Source organism: Rhamphochromis sp. 'chilingali', assembly GCF_963969265.1.
Source record: "Rhamphochromis sp. 'chilingali' genome assembly, chromosome: 10".
Taxonomy (NCBI): Eukaryota; Metazoa; Chordata; class Actinopteri; order Cichliformes; family Cichlidae; genus Rhamphochromis; species Rhamphochromis sp. 'chilingali'.
The window spans coordinates 37,914,204-37,931,325 of NC_137937.1; the positions used below are offsets into that span (position 1 = coordinate 37,914,204).

Here is a 17,122-nt window from a genome sequence, read left to right on the forward strand (position 1 = left end):
CTGTTCCCATGGTTCTGAATAGGTAGATATCTTCAGCACTCAGGCTCACCCGAGCCCAGACTTCTTGTTGAGAAAGGGGTGTCGATTGCATTTAGGGACCAGTCGATCCAATCCTATTTCACTGCAGGGCAACCTGCATGTGGCGAATAAAGCCTTGATTGATTGATTGATTGACTGTACACACTGCACAACAAATAAGAGATCGGAAGCTTAGTGTCAAAGGGGCCCAATATGTGACTGTGGAGACAGCAGAGCAATTTCCACAAACTTTATTTACAAGTTTAAGCAAAGGAATAAACTTGGTGAGGGATTCAGGGCTTGATGTTTGAACACGACTCATAGTGTGGAGATCTAAAGCTGTAACTGTGGACAGAGGAGTGGGTGATTATTGTGGGTATGAAACTTCTCCAGGCTTGAATGAATTTGAAAGAGGAATATGACTCATGTTGCAGGCAGAGTTGGTGACACTTTGAGGAGCAGCTGAAGGTCTGGGTGAGCTGAAGAGAGTGATGCTGGGCTGACCCGAGTTAAAAGAGATCCAGTGCAAAGCGGTGGCAAGAGGGCAGGCAGGTGCCATACTGAAATCCTTCCCAGGAGTCAGAGCGTGAAACAGGTGGTGTGATCAGAGAGCTGTAGCACAAGAAAAGCAAGGTGGGTACATAGACTAGAAGTAATACACACAAACATCCTGAGACTCAGACTGAAAACCCCACAAAGGAGGGGGGATGGGGTTGGTAAGTCTGTAATATTAGATTAGGTTTCTTTGTAACTAATGATAGCAACATGGCCAAATGAAACTGAGAATAACCCACTAAGTAAATGCTGAAATAAGGGTGGATGATCTTCACTAGACACTCAAACGGAAAAGTTTTGGATTTCAGTTTGAACCCCCCCAACTTTATTCTTGACTCAAATAAGTTGAGTTCATTTGGAAGAACTGAATATGATTCATTAAGAGTACTTTCATTCACCTTAAAGTGAACAACAGTCTGAAAGGGACTTTCTGCCATGTTTTACAGGCAGTCGTGCTTCTGAAGACTAGTTTTTGTTCGCTTTGTTGTGAATATTTACATAAAACCATCCAAGTGTCTGTATCCAACACCGTCTGTGCAAAACTCCTTCGATGTCAGAGGTTCAAACATGAAAAACATTTTCTCTGTCATTGTTGTTTTTTCTTTTTAACTCCACAGTGAGTTCTGCAGCTGAATGACAGCATGGCAGCAGCATCTGGTGAGTCTTACTTTGTCACACTTACATGCAGTAACTGTGAGTTACCTCCCTCTACAAGCACTTTCTGACAATAATTTAATTGTTTCTTGGTTTCTCCTGTTTGGAGAAATGTGAAAAAAATGAAGAAAAAGTGATTATTAGAGGATAAACGATGTGACTACAGGTGAATATTTTACAGCAGGTCTCATCTGAGTGTCTTTGCTGAACCAGGCTGCTGTGTTGCATGCAACATACTTTAACAATGTGTTTAACCAATAACATTTGACAGAATGTATTTTCTGAAAATTAACAGTCATGTTTAATAATCTTTCCCAGAACTAATGTGATCTGTTCATACAGCTGTTGACTTTAAAAGTGCTTTGTTCCATCTGATGTAGTCATTGCAGGATAACACACGTCTCAGTGCACAATGCATGTTTTTCTTTATCTTTGCAGGACCACAAGACACTTTTCCCAGACGTCGCAGGAAGAGCTTTGATTTTGTGCCCCCCCACAGTGAGTTTTTAAAGAAAAGATGTTTAATGCAAACTTTAACTGGGCAATTTAAGGTGGAAGACATTAGACAGGAGCAGGTGAAGACAAAATATAGCAGGAAGTGTGAAGCCTGTTTGGAATAATGAAAACCTCTTAGTGCACGGATCCTGCTTTCTCTCTTTACATTTAAAGCTAATATAATGTATAGAAAAGTGAAGAAAACTATTTTATGTAAACTTTTGGGGTCATATCTGGGAGAGGTTACAGCAAATGTCTCCTTAACTTCATGTTAACAGATCAAACATTCAGGATACCAGTGTTCATGTAGCTCTATGCCACAGACATGAAGTTGGTGCAATTTATTGAAATTTATTGAAACCACCTGCACTCATGTATATATCATGTATATATCTATCTACTTAGCACTTTTAATTCTTACTCTTATTTTTATTTTCATGTCTATTTAAACGTAATTTATAACAGTATGTTTGCACTGAAGCACCGCAGCAATTTCCTAATGTTGTAAACCTGCTCAACATTTGGCAATAAAACCCTTTCTGATTCTGATTCTGATGCATTCTGTGACAATGGTGATCAAAAGAGATTATAGAAATAAAATTGTGCCAAACAAGAAAAAAAAATTGGTCTTCAGATTCTGTGGATGTAAAACTGAGCTTTTAACAGAGGTTAATTTTATTTTTCAGCTCTCAAACTTTATGTAGTATTCTCACATGTGAATATATATCTATGGCTCAGTAATGATCCATAAATACTAGAAAAAATAACACATATTTAAACAAACTGACAATTTTTGCGCATTTTTCAATAATTACAACTCAGTGGTTACAAATGGAAAATCATTAAATTTAGATTAATTGAAACCTATGATATAATGTTGTTTCTGCTTGTATTAACTTTGAAAGATTCTTTGTTCAGTGTTTTGTGTTTGCTGTCGTTTCAGTGTCTGAGCTCAGAGCTGTCCTGCTGGGGAACAGCTGGTCTGAGAGGAGCTCAGTGGGAAACTTTATACTGAGAGAGAACAAGTTCAACCCTGAGGAAGAACTGGACCGATGTGTGAGAGTCAGTGGACACATTCAAGGGAAAGAAATATTTCTCATCAACACTCCAGATCTGCTTCATCCAAACATCTCAGTGGAGAAATTAAAGGAACATGTGAACAACTGCGTGAGGCTCTCTGATCCTGGACCTCATGTGTTCCTGCTGGTTCTACAGCCTGAAGACTTCAAAGAGCATCAAAAAACGAGACTCTGCAGAGTCCTGAACTTCTTCAGTGATCATTCCTTTGATCATTCACTGGTTCTGATATCACCACCCAGAGAGAGGCGTCTGGGTTTATGGCATAGTGTCATGTATCATACACCTATACAGGAAATGATCAGACGATGTAAAAACAAGTCACTGCAGCTTGAAAACCTCAACATTCGGGAGTTACTAGAAAACATGGAACGCATTGTAGAAATGAACAATGGAACACATGTGACCTGTCAGCACACCAGCGCTGAACAAAGAAAAGAAGCTCCTGTTACTTTGAATTATCCTCAGCCTGTTGGTAAGTAAAAAACCCCAAACTATATCTGTAGATATTTTAACATAAAGACACTTTCTAAAGTGCTCAGAAGGAACGATCCACCAAAAACATGAAGCAGCATTTACTGAAGATGGAAAAAGTGAAGAAAGACCAAAAGGCTTTTAGGATCAGTCAGACTGTCTGAGAGTAATTTCCTGTTTGTATCTTTGCTCCTTTACAGGACGTAGACTCTGCATGTTGCTGTTTGGAGTGAACTCAGCAAAGAAGACAGCACTCTGTAACTTTATTGTGAAGAAAAATTATGATTTTTCAGGATTTTCTCCAGACAGACAAGTTTTCCATGGAGAGTGGAGAGGAAAACCTTTAACAGTAGTGAAAACTCCCGACTTCTTAAGTCCATCTCTGAAAGCAGCGAGAGAAGAGATGAAGAGCTGTGTGAGTCTCTGTCCTCCTGGACCAAACGTTCTGCTGCTGATGGTGAAACCTTCTGATTTCACTATGCAGAGCAGAAAAACTCTCAGTTTGACCCTGAGTGTGTTTAATGGAGATGCCTTTAAACACTCAATGGTCATCATCACAGATGAGGAGGAGATGCGGTTTTCTGTTAATTTTCTCCTTAGAGATTGTGAAGGTAGACACTACAACATGTTTGAAAATGATCATCGACAGTTAATGGAGAAGATTGAGAACATCGTGCATGAGAACAAAGGAAAATTCCTCACAGTCACCGAAGAGACCATCAGACCAAAGTCTGAAGACATCAAACCACCTGAAGGGATCAGAAGAATAGAATCTGAACTCATCAAACCATCTTTAAACCTGGTTCTGTGTGGGAGGAGAGGAGCAGGGAAGACGTCAGCAGCCAAGGCCATTTTAGGTCAGACTGAGCTTCATTCAGCCTCCAACTCATCAGAGTGTGTTAAACATCAGGGAGAGGTGTGTGGACGTTGGGTTTCCCTGGTGGAGCTGCCTGCCTTGTATGGAAAACCTCAGGAGGCAGTGATGGAGGAATCACTCAGGTGTATCTCCCTCTGTGATCCTGAGGGTGTCCATGCCTTCATCCTGGTCCTACCTGTGGCTCCCCTCACTGATGAAGACAAGGGAGAGTTAGAGACCATCCAGGATGCATTCAGCTCTCGAGTCAATGACTTCACCATGATTCTGTTCACTGTGGACTCAGATCCTACAGATCCAGCTGTTTTAAACTTTGTAAGACAAGACAAGGACATTCAGAAGCTCTGTCAGACTCATAGAGAACAATTAGTTGTTCTCAACATCGAAGAAAAGCGAATGATTGCAAAGCTTCTGCATGAAGTGGATAAGATGAAAGCTAAAGGATCCAAGTGCTTCACAAAAGAAATGTTCACCAAAGCTCAAATGGAGAAGGTAACAAGACTTAAAGCTGAACTTCAGGAAGTTAAACGCAGCAGTGTGGCTTCATCTGATGATGCACATCAAAGTGAACAGTCCATCAGGATGGTGCTGCTTGGAAAAACTGGCAGTGGGAAAAGTGCAACTGCAAACACCATTTTGGGCAAAAAGGTGTTTTTATCTAAAGTCAGTCAGATTTCTGTGACCAGAGAATGTCAGAAAGCAGCAGGAGAGGTTGATGGATGTCCTGTTGTTGTGGTCGACACCCCCGGCTTGTTTGACACGACTCTGTCCAGTTATGAAGTTCGACAGGAGCTCCTGAACTGTATCAGCATGTTGTCTCCTGGACCTCACGTGTTCTTACTGGTGCTGCAGATCGGTCGATTTACAAAGGAGGAGAAAGAAACTGTGAAAAAGATCAAAGAGATTTTTGGAAAGAAGTCAGGAAACTTCATCATTGTTACCTTCACCAGAGGAGATGAGCTTGAAGACACATCCATTGAACGTTACATAGAAGAAGACTGTTCTGATTTTGTAAAAACTCTGATTAAAGACTGTGGAGGCAGATACCACGTCTTCAACAACAAAGATCCAAAAAACCGTAGACAAGTGACAGACCTGCTGATCAAAATTGAAGCCATGTTGAAAGACAATTATGGCGGATACTACACCACTGAGATGTTCCAAGAGGCTGAGGCAGCGATACAGAAGGAGATGGAGAGGCTGCTGAAACAGAAGGATGAAGACATGATGAGAGAGAGGGAGGAGCTTAAAAGGAAACATGAAGAAGAAATGCAAAAAGTAAAAAGACAAATGGAAGAACAGATCTCTAAATTTGAATCTGAGAAAGAGCAGAGCTTGAAAAAACTCAAGCAGATGGAGGAACGCATGAACCAGGAGCGAGAAGAGAGAGAGAGAGAACAGAAAATCAGAGAAGATGAAAACAGAAAGAGGAAAGAACAGGAAGAAACTCAACGACAACAATGGAAACTAAAACTGGAAACTTTGGAGAAGCAAATAGAATCTGAATCAAAAGAAGAACTCATCAGAGAGCTGGAGCAAAACAGAGAAGAAATGAGACGAGAGAGAGAGGCCTGGGAGATGGAAAGGAAAGACTGGTGGGACAATAAGTATCAAGAAAGTAAACAGAGACGAGAAGCAGAAGATAAGAAAATCAAAAAGCTGACAGAAAAATATGAAAAGGAAAAAGAAGATTATCACAGAAGAATGAAAGATGACTGTGTCAGAATAGAACAGGAGGAAAGAAAAAGAAGAGAATTAGAGAATGACAACAAGAAAAAAATTAAACAAATGAAGCAGAAATATGAAGACGAGGCCAGAAATCAAGCTGAAGAGCTCAATGACTTCAAAGAGAAATACACCAGGGACTTTGAATCTCTGATAGAGAAATATAATGAAGAGATAAGGGATCTGAAGGAAACGTATAAGATGTTGATGCAAAAGCATGAGAAACACAAACATGAGTATTCTCATTTGCACAAGGTCTCCAGTGACAAAGAAGAAAGACTGAAGAAAGACTTGGAGGAAATGCAGAAAAAGCATGAAGAAGAAATTAACAAATATAAACAAAACCATAAATGCATCATAGCCTGATGACTTTAAACAGTGCAGCAGTAAAACAGACTAGAAGAACACATGAGTTTCATACCAGTGTTTGAAAGTGAACATAAAATAAAACATGGAACATCACAAAGGACCTACAGTTACAGTGATAGAGAGAGCACCACTTTTGTTTGTTTGTTTTTTCAATTAACAAAGCAGCAAAATGCAAAATTGCTGCTGAAATCTGTCATTTTTAATTTTTAGACTCTGGAAAGGCAGCAGTGTCAGCAAGACACCAACATTAGTGTTTATTATTAGAGCCATATTTTTACACTGAGTGTTTTTACTATTGTGCCCAGCAGGTTGTGCTCTCATAAAAGGACATTAATCTTCTCCGTTTGAAAGTAAAAGTAATTCAAAGTAATTCACCAAATTATTGTCTGTTAATGATTTCCACTGCAAACCTGGAAATACTGAACAGTCTACAGATGATGTATTTGAAATATTAAGTGTATGATTTGTATTATATGAGCCACAAACATTTTATGGCAGGATTAAAAACATAATAATAATTTCTGATCTGTTCTTTGCAAGTCGTATTCATTTAAATAGGAAGAAAAATAGTTGTGAAAAATTTACTTTGTAAACAATAAGATAACATACATTTAGATATAAAATTGGTAAATATCAAAATACATGCACATAATAATTATGGATATTGAGGGTTTAAAAAACTTATATGATGTTACTACATTATTTCCTAATGTGTCTTTGTAAGCATTTATTTGAGCACTGTGTTTATATAAAGTTTGATACAATTATTTAAGGGGTAGGAAATGTTTTATTGACTTTTATTGACTTATGAACAGTTTTACTCTGATTTTATTGGTGGATACTATACACGTGCAGTGCCATAGTTCCCATATGGAAATTCAGAGTGAATATAAAAAAGTTGCTGGTCATTATGTAAGAATGTTTTATAAAAATAAAATGTCCTTCTATTAATGTATCATGTGTGATTACTGGAAAGTTGGGAACATATATGGATATATGGCAGACTTTCTTTATAAATAACCTAAAAGGGCTAAAATGTTGTTCTTCAGTTTTGTTGGATCAGGTTACAGAAGCATAGAGCTGCCACCCAAGCAAAAGAAAAATAGAGGTATATCACATTATAACATGAAAACTTGTTCTAACAATATATTTTTCACGTTTGAACAACATAAAAATTATATTGTTAAAATGTGATAATCACATTGTTTGAACAATAAAGTTTTTTACGTTATAGCATATCTTTTATTTTTCAAACACAATATATTTGTTTGCCTTAAAACATAGTGAAGTGGATGACAGTGCAGATCAGAGTGCGAGAAAATGGCTGGTTTATCTGAATTCATTAAGTTCTATTTTGTGCTTGGACTGAGGCATGGGGAGATCTTGCTGTTATTGACCAGCTTGGACAGTACTGTGATAAGCATGCGGACACGTAGAAGAAACCTAAAACGCATGGGACTGTACAGGAGAAAGAGTCCGATCCGACTGAGGTGGCAGGATTTCTTATTGATCAACTGGAGGGACATGGAAGGGTCCATGGATATAAACTACACCACCTGAACTGCATTCAGGCAGGTTATGTTGTCACGCAGAGTACTGTGAGACATTTACCGAAATATCTTGATATGGGGTTGAGAGAAAGACAGACAGAGAGAGGATAACCAGGCTTATTATCATTGTGTTCAGAATAGGAAAAAAAAAATCATATTTCATTGGCCAGAAACATAAAATCAGGCTGACTTAAACAATTCACGTTAAATAATTAATAATTTTCCCCAATATTATGCATCTACCACTGTTATTCTTGTTGTTGGGTATTTTTGATAAACTCTATTGTTCTGACTGATACGGTGCTCTTGGGTGACATGTTGAGCCAAAAGAAATGTGTTTTTGTGCTGATATAAGATAAATATTAAATATTTAACAGGAAGAGCTGCAGCAAGTTGCACATCTGTGGAACACCCACATAATATGAGGAAGCAGAAATGCAGTTGCTCCATGTTAGGGGTGGTTTTGTTGATCCATTTTCCGATTAAAATCAATTCATTAAAGTCCTGAATTGATTTTTAAATATAAATCTATTTTGCCCAGAATCTCAGGTTGAACCTCATAAATTTCAACAACCACCAAACAGCTAAAACAGTAAATGAGAGCAGGTACACAGATTCTGCACAATGACGTAAACACAGAGCGCGCACGTGCCGACGGATCATAATGTAATGCTGGGCATACACTGTGATTTTTGAGCTGATTTTTCAGTCGTGCAACCGTTTTGGTGATCGGCCCGAGTTTCGCCTTGATCGTGCGTCATGCATCGTGTAGTATACATGGGGTAACGAGAAGTGATTAATAAAATTTATTAATAAAAAAAGATATAAGATAATTATTGTTATTTTGTTTAGGTTTTCTGTTTCAAGGTCATAACAAATTAATTTCTCAATATATGCAACCAAATCCATGTACTCCAGTGAAATATCAAAATTAAACCAGGTCCTTGTCATTTACAAGTCCCACAGCCCGTTCTCACTCCCGACACGTAAAATACTGACGATTTGTCACGTCCCTTAATTCAAATTCTTTTGTTTTCATTCTAATTCCATTGTTTGTTTTAGAATTCTGTTGCTTTCATTCAAACTCTGTTCTGTTCATTCTAATTCCGTTGTTTTCATTCAAATTCCGTTGTTTTCATTCTAATTCTACTCTTTTTATTCAAATTCTATTGTTTGTTTTAGAATTCTGTTGCTTTCATTCAAAATCTGTTCTATACATTCAAATTCCGTTGTTTTCATTCTAATTCCATTGTTTGTTTTCAAATTCTGTTGTTTTCACTTTAATTCCGTTGTTTTCATTCAAATTCTGTTCTTTTCATTCTAATTCCGTTGTTTTCATTGAAATTCCTCTGTTTTCATTCAATTGATTTTGTTTTCATTATAATTCTACTCTTTTTATTCAAATTCTATTGTTTATTTTAAAATGCTGTTGCTTTCATTCAAACTTTGTTCTATACATTCTAATTCCGTTGTTTTCATTCAAATTCCATTGTTTGTTCTCAAATTCTGTTGTTTTTATTCAAATTCTATTGTTTATGTTAAAATTCTGTTGCTTTCATTCAAACTCTGTTCTGTACATTCTAATTCCGTTGTTTTCATTCTAATTCTGTTGTTTGTTTTAAACTTCCATTGTTTTGATTCAAATTCTGTTCTGTTCATTCTAATTCCGTTGTTTTCATTCAAATTCCGTTGTTTTCATTCTAATTCTACTCTTTTTATTCAAATTCTATTGTTTGTTTTAGAATTCTGTTGCTTTCATTCAAAATCTGTTCTATACATTCAAATTCCGTTGTTTTCATTCTAATTCCATTGTTTGTTTTCAAATTCTGTTGTTTTCATTTTAATTCCGTTGTTTTCATTCAAATTCTGTTCTTTTCATTCTAATTCTACTCTTTTTATTCAAATTCTATTGTTTGTTTTAGAATTCTGTTGCTTTCATTCAAAATCTGTTCTATACATTCAAATTCCGTTGTTTTCATTGAAATTCCTCTGTTTTCATTCAATTGATTTTGTTTTCATTATAATTCTACTCTTTTTATTCAAATTCTATTGTTTATGTTAAAATTCTGTTGCTTTCATTCAAACTCTGTTCTGTACATTCTAATTCCATTGTTTTCATTCAAATTCTGTTCTTGTCACGGTCCTGGGTCTCCTGACCCAGCGTTTTAGTTCTTTGTGATTTTTGTATTATTGTACTTGGTGTGAGTTTCTATGGTTTCTAGTTTCGATCCCTTGCCCTTCATGTTTCTCTATGTCCCCTCTGTTCTGTGTAAATCTGTGTCTGCATGTTTGGGTTCCCCTCTGTGTCTCTCGGTTCTTAGAGTCCTCTACCTTATGGTTTATGTCTCTGTGTTTCTTAGTTGCTGTCTCCACGGTGTCAAGTTCGCGTCTCTGTGTGATCCTTCCTGTTTTACTTTGAAGGTCCGTGTCTTATGTGAATGTGTCCTGCTTTGCTTGTCTCGTCAGTTCTAATTTCCCCCAGCTGTGCTCTCCTTCTGTGTCTCATTCTCCTCGTTACTTCCCAGTGTATTTAGTCCCTGTGTTTCTCTGAGTCAGTGTTGCGTTGTACCCTCAACAAGCTGTGTGTGTTTTGCCTCCGTGTGACCAGTGAGTTTGTTTCCAGCTCTAGTTTCAGTTCAGTATTTCTGCTTCAGTGTTTTAGTCCACCAGCGTTTTTGTTTGTCTTTTGGTGAGTTTAGTTAGTAAGAGGTTTTACAGCAATAAAGCTGCACTTTAAGTTGAACTTCTGCGTCTGAGTCCTGCATTTTGGATCCACCACTCCTGCTTGCCCACCTGCCACACAGCCAACCATGACAGATCTGTTCATTCTAATTCCGTTCTTTTCATTCAAATTCTGTTCTTTTCATTCAAATTCCATTGTTTTGATTCAAATTCTGTTCTGTACATTCAAATTCTGTTGTTTTCATTTTAATTCCGTTGTTTTCATTCAAAGTCCGTTGTTTTTGATCAAATTCTGTTCTTTTAACCCTTGTGCTCCCCTTCGGGGCAGCCCCAGACCCCGGGGGTCCCAAAGTACCCCACCCTCAGTAGAGACAGGTGAATGAAAATGAAAAAAACAGAACGATCATTTGGGGTTGAAGAGTGTCCCAGAGCGATTCTAATGGGTTCGTCAGGGGATCGGGAAAGAAAACGTAGCACTTGGGGGCCACGCACAGAAGCTGCTGCGGCAGCGTGGGGGTCATTGATACCCCAGTACATGAAAATGAAGCATAATAATAATAATAATAATAAGACGAAGAAGAAGAAGAAGAAGAAGAAAAATACAACACACAGACGCTTCTGAGTTTTATTTTATTTTATTTGAAATTACACTCACGATACAACTGAGGCAATCTGGAAGGCCATACCATTTAGGGACATGCGCAATAGGGGGGTGCGTATTGTATTTTTGATTACAATATCAACAAACTGTCCGTGTTTCAGGGGCTCGGTGCTGTACGGCGCCTCTGGTGGCTGTGAATACATGATCAGGAGACGTTGAATGGAAGGAATGAAAAGCGGCGTGAGGAGTCTTTTCCTGATGCTGTAATAATGTTCAGCGTAAAAGTCATCCTCCAAGTGTCACAGCGGGATGGAACGGACACACGCGCAGGCTCTGAGTTGGGAAACACAAGAATCTTTATTACAGCACACCAGGCGATCTATTTACAGAGGTGAGGGGAGAAGCCGGGCTCCGGGGGTCCACATACAAAGGGAAAAGACACTGAAAGTCCACACGCACTCCGTCCACTCCTCATGCTCTTCTCCACACTCCACAGAAAACACGATGACGTACTCCACTCCTCGCACACTCAATCACTCAGGAAACACAGGGGTTGGTCCAGGGAATGCGGGTCGGCAACGGTCCAGCGACGAGAAACACAGAGCTGCCGTCTTATAAAGGAGCTGGAACACTTTTGTAACGAGCCACAGGTGCGTGATGGCGACCAGGTGCGTGGACCAAGGGCAGAAGTCCACAGGTGAGCTCCGCCCTGGCAGAGGGAGGAGGGAAAGAGAGGAAGGGAGAGAGCAGGAACAAAATGAAAAACATATGTAGCCATACTGAGCCGACCGGGTAGGCACAGGAACCCTGACACCAAGACTCGCAGACACTCGTGTTGTCTCTGGCTGGGGTGATTGGTCTTGCACCCGTTGCATGCTTCGGTGCGGTACTCGTTGATCACTAGGTCGAGTAGGTGATACACCTACGCAGTTTTCACGGTATCGACGAGTAAAGAAGACGCCCAACCGTCAAGCTCGGCGTCTTGCCGCTCGCCCGCCTCTGTCACACTCCGCGTCGGACAGTCTCTCTCCCTCTTCCGAGAACGAACGAGACAATCGCCTTCTATTGAAAATACTAGAAAGGGGGGCTTATTTTTTTTGTTTTATAGCGATTTCATAGAACAGCTACAGCGTAGGCAAACATTCAGTGAGTGAGTAAGTAAGTAAGTAAGTACATAGACTGCATTAGAACTAGAAATCCTAGAAAACAAGTGAAATGAAACTCAGCCTTCATAGTGTAACAAGGAGAAACGGGGTGGGTTTAGCTAAGCGAACATTGCCAGTGTACAATTTAACTGAGAATATCCAAGGGCTCCACCGAGCCCCGTGAGAACATAAGATGTAAAGTATGCTCCTGTGCCAAATAATCCCAAGACAGGGAGGCCGAAGAATTTACACCGCTCCCTCAATTCGATCCTCTCCTCTTCTTCCCGTTTTCTTTGTTCTTCCTCCTTTCTCCTCTTCAGCCTTTCTCATTCGAGTTTCTTCTGGGCCGCCTTATACATCTCGTTGGTGTAGTGGTTTCCTCCACTGAAATCCACCATTTCATCTATTTCATCCAGAAGACAGCCCCGGAGTGTCGATCACAGCGATATTTCTTCCGTCTTCACCCTCTGCCTCGTTTCTGAGACAGCCGTCGGTGACAGACTCGGGCGAAACGTCTTCTTTGAAAGCATTCGCATCCCCCAGGATGGTGTTTCCAGATGCACTCTTTCCCGATCCTGTTTTACTGACCAGAAGGAGTCTCAGTTCTTCACGGGTCACAAAGCCTGCGGGGTTGGGGAAATGATGGTAACATTTGAATCATTCTAGAAATGAAAAGCCAAACAACAACACTGCTGTTTCTTTAGAGAGTCTCAGCTTACAAGTGTGTTTATTTCATATTTTCAGTTGTTTCCCTCCACGGCTAAATAAATCGGCTTCAGTAATGCACTGATATACAAGCATGGATATAAGGGGCTTCTTTCAAAGAAACAACTCTGGTAGTATTTTATATATTATGCTTTGTATGTTGTTCAGTATATTTCTATGCAAAACAAGAGGAACTTCAATACACAGCAGTATATTCACAGTTTAAACCAGATATTTACACTTTATGGAAAACACAAGAACATTTTTACTGTACAACATCAATTTAGAGTAAACTTGTTTTGTTTTGGATAAATAAATATTGAAATATCTTTTGAATTAGTTAAATGTCAGAATAAAGAGAGACAGAGCTTCTATTTTTTATCACTTTCATCAAATTTAGGAGTACATGTACACTAAGTTTACTGTTAATTAATAAGAAACTCCAGACGATTCCATTCTGAGCTGAAGAAGCTTCTGATAGGTTCGTAGAGTCCATGTGAGTAAACTGGTGGCACAGCTGTGGATGCATATAAGGCAAAACACAGAGCCTGTTTCTGTGACATGGGAACATCAAGAGATGTCAACCAAAACACCGGGAAAAGAACTGTGGAGCTCCATAAGTGTGGCTCAGTTTGAATACAATTTGGTGCCATTTGCAATTAAGAAATACAGATAGTTTCTCTCTTTACTCTTAAATTTAACAAATATGTTTTTTATATTTATCAACCTAAAAAATTTTTTAGTCTGATTTGATGCTACAATTAAAAAAGTGTTTGTGTTTTTATCTGAAGAGTGTGTAAATATCTGGTTTCCACTGTATATTTGATGATTGTCAGCACAAAGAGGGAGAGAGAGGAACAGAGAGGGAGAGGAGAATGAGGACAGAACAGAGATGAACAAGAGCAGGTGAGACACACATGTTAGTCAAATGGTTGTTTGCCAAAAGTATCACTGTATCATAGGTCCTCATGTATCTCGTACCTATGGCGAATTGGTCCTGGGTGGGGGACCAGACAAAGACCAATTCAGAAGACCCTTACGAGAGTATCACCGAAGGAACAGTTTACACTGCCCGGAACAAAGCCCGGGGAGGGTGTCCAAGGGTGGCCGGGGCTTAGTCCATGGGGCCCGCCTGGGCATAGCCCGAGAAGGGGACATGGGCCCATCCGCCATAGTGGTCGAGGGCATTGTGTGCTGGGCGGCGGCCAGGAGCGGTGGCCCTGGTGGACTGATCCCCGCTACCAAGACTGGCAACTGGGACATGGAATGTCACCTCTCTGGTGTGGAAGGAGCCTAAGTTAGTGCGTGAGGTTGAGAGGTACCAGCTAGATATAGTCGGCGTCAACTCAACGCATGGCTTGGGCTCTGGAACCAGTCTCCTGGTGAGGAGCTGGACTCTGTCTCAGTCTGGAGTTGCCCATGGTGAGAGGCAGGGGGCTAAGGTGGGTATCCAGTATCCCCTTGGCTTGCTGCCGGCACGTTGGGGTTTTTCCCGGTGAATGAAAGGGTTTGTTTCTTGCGCCTTCATGTCGGGGAACGGGTCCTGACTGTAGTCTGAGCTTGAGCTGCCACCAAGGGAGCCACCAAGCTGAAGGAGGCCTATCGGGCTCGGTTCGTTTGTGGGACTTTGGGGACAGCTGATAGTTACCAAGAAGCCAAACGGAACATGGCTCTGGCAGCGGCTGAAGCAAAAACTTGGGTGCGGAACACTGGACCAGCTCTTTATCCTCTCAAGGATACTTGAGGGTGCGTGTGAGTTTGCCAAACCAGTCTACATGTGTTTTGTGGACTTGGAGAAGTCCGGGAGTATGGGGTGTCTGGGCCATTGCTACGGGCCTTTCAATCCTTACACAAACATTGCAAGAGCTTGGTACACATAGCCGGCCATAAGATGGACTCGTTTCCGGTGGGTGATGGACTCCACCAGGGCTTCCCTTTGTCACAGATTCTGTTCATAATTTTTAAGGATAGAATTTCTAGGCGTAGCCACGTGGCTGAAGGCTTTCACTTGGGTGGTCTCAGAATCTCATCTCTGCTTTTCGTGAATGATGTAGTTCGGGTGATGGCCTTTGGAACGGTTCGCAGCCAAATGTGAAGCGGTGGGGATGGGAATCAGCACCTCCAAGTCTTAGACATAGTCCTTAGCCGGAAGAAGGTGGAGTGCCCACGCTGGGTCAGGTACGAGTTCCTGCCTACAGGGAAGAAGTGGAAAAACTTTCAACATGGTGCAGCCAAAAACAATCTGGTCCTCAACACCACAAAAACCAAAGAAATTTCAGCCCATACAAATTAATGGGGACTGTGTGGAGAGGGTCTCTGACTTCAAGCTCCTGGGCCTGCACCTGGGTGACGACCTATCCTGGAAAATAAACACTACAGCTATGATCAAGAAGGCACAGCAGTAACTCAACTTCCTGAGAGTCCTGAAGAACAACACGTTAGCCAAAGAGCTGTTAGTGTCATTCTACGGGTGCTCCACTGAAAGTACCTTGACATACTGTATCCCAGTGTGGTCTGCCAGCAGTAATGGTCAGGAAAAAACATCACTCCAGAGGGTCATCAACAAAGTCCAGAGGATCTACAAATGGCATAAAGAACGATTAGATCTCTTCATAGTGACATTTTACCTACCAGCTCTTCTAATCTTGCATATGAGACATAATTTCACGATTCACAAACCAGAATGGAGACAGCTCTCAAAGCCTTTTTCTACTACTACTTGAATCTGTAACTAGTAGTAGATTCTGCTCAGGCTGTCAGGACATTCATGTTCAGACATGAAGAGATTCTGGATAAAGCAGAAGTTTCCCAGAGGACTATAATCTCCAGTCATGCTGCTGTTCATTGTGAAATCATAGCCTGAGGTCTGGGCCGTACTAAAGAAACAAACGCAGACAACATGAACCTGTCTCTCAAAAATGTGATCCATCCATCAGTTTTAATGACAGACGTTTTTTCAGTTACCTTGACAGAAACTTCGAATAACGAACAGAAACTACGAGGTTAACAAAGCACTGATTGTTTACAGCTCTTTCACTATCAAAGAGGAAAGAGCTGTAGCTTTCTGACAAACACTTTACTAAGACTCATACAATGGCTTGCAAAAGTATTCGGCCCCCCCTGAACTTTTCCACATTTTGTCACATTACAGCCACAAACATAAATCAATTTTATTGGAATTCCACGTGAAAGACCAACACAAAGTGGAAAACACATCGGGGATGCAGAGTTCAAGGACAGAAGAGAAGAAAGAAGGAGACGGTGAGACAGCGGAGGCTTGAAGCGAGGAGGAGGTATAAACCGTGTCTGCCGTCTATCGTAATGGGAAATGTGCGATCGTTGGCAAATAAAATCGACGAGCTCTCAGCACTGGTACGGAGTCAGAGGGAGTACCGAGAGTGTAGCCTGATGTGTTTCACTGAATCATGGCTGCACCAGGACATTCCCGATGAGAATGCTTCCGTGGAAGGTTTCCACACAGTTCGAGCGGACAGGGACAGCATCGCTAGCGGTAAGCGGAAAGGAGGTGGGCTTGCTGTTTTAGTTACAACCGGTGGTGTAACCCTGCCAACATAACAATAAAAGAAAGGATTTCTTGCCCGGACACTGAACTGTGTGCTGTTGGACTCAGGCCGTATTATTTACCCAGGGAATTCTCTCACGTCATCTTGGTGGCTGTTTATGTTCCTCCCTCTGCTAACCCCACAGCTGCACGTGACACTATCCACTCTGCCATAGCTCGGCTACAGACTCAGCACCCGAGTGCCTTTATTGTGATCTCGGGTGACTTCAACCACGTATCACTGGACAATACACCAACATTCAAACAATATGTGGACTGTCCCACCAGGGGAGAAAAAATTCTAGACCTACTGTATGCTAACGTCAAGGATGCATACAGCTCCTCCTCCCTCCCCCCACTTGGTAGGTCAGATCATAACCTGATTCACCTCACCCCCCACTATGTGCCAATTGTGAGGAGGGAACCTGTGACCACGAGGAGCGTTCGGAGGTGGTCAGAGGAGGCAATAGCGGAACTACAGGGCTGTTTCGAGGTGACCGACTGGGAAACACTCTGTGAGCCTCACGCCGAGGACATCAATGGGCTTACTGAGTGTATCACAGGCTACATAACTTTCTGCACCGACTGGTGGAGTGGAAACTCCAGCAGAACAGCATGAGAGAGGTGTGGAGGGGC

The 17,122-nt window shown here is 41.0% G+C and overlaps 1 protein-coding gene across 1 annotated transcript; it reads left to right on the top strand.

Moving 5' to 3' along the window:
- The first annotated feature begins 845 nt into the window (after nt 1–845).
- Nucleotides 846–7,268, top strand: LOC308404202 (uncharacterized protein). The gene is made up of 4 exons (XM_080894114.1): nt 846–1,230; nt 1,666–1,725; nt 2,666–3,274; nt 3,474–7,268. The coding sequence occupies exons 1-4, from the start codon at nt 1,215–1,217 to the stop codon at nt 6,236–6,238; spliced, it is 3,450 nt and encodes a 1,149-aa protein (XP_080750240.1). The 5' UTR covers nt 846–1,214; the 3' UTR covers nt 6,239–7,268.
- Nucleotides 7,269–17,122: the final 9,854 nt, after the last annotated feature.

Bases quoted from the DNA above. Each gene is read 5' to 3' on its own strand.
- LOC308404202 (XM_080894114.1), top strand. The intron at 1,726-2,665 runs GTGAGTTTTTAA...CTGTCGTTTCAG, and splicing joins TGATTTTGTGCCCCCCCACA to TGTCTGAGCTCAGAGCTGTC. The intron at 3,275-3,473 runs GTAAGTAAAAAA...GCTCCTTTACAG, and splicing joins GAATTATCCTCAGCCTGTTG to GACGTAGACTCTGCATGTTG.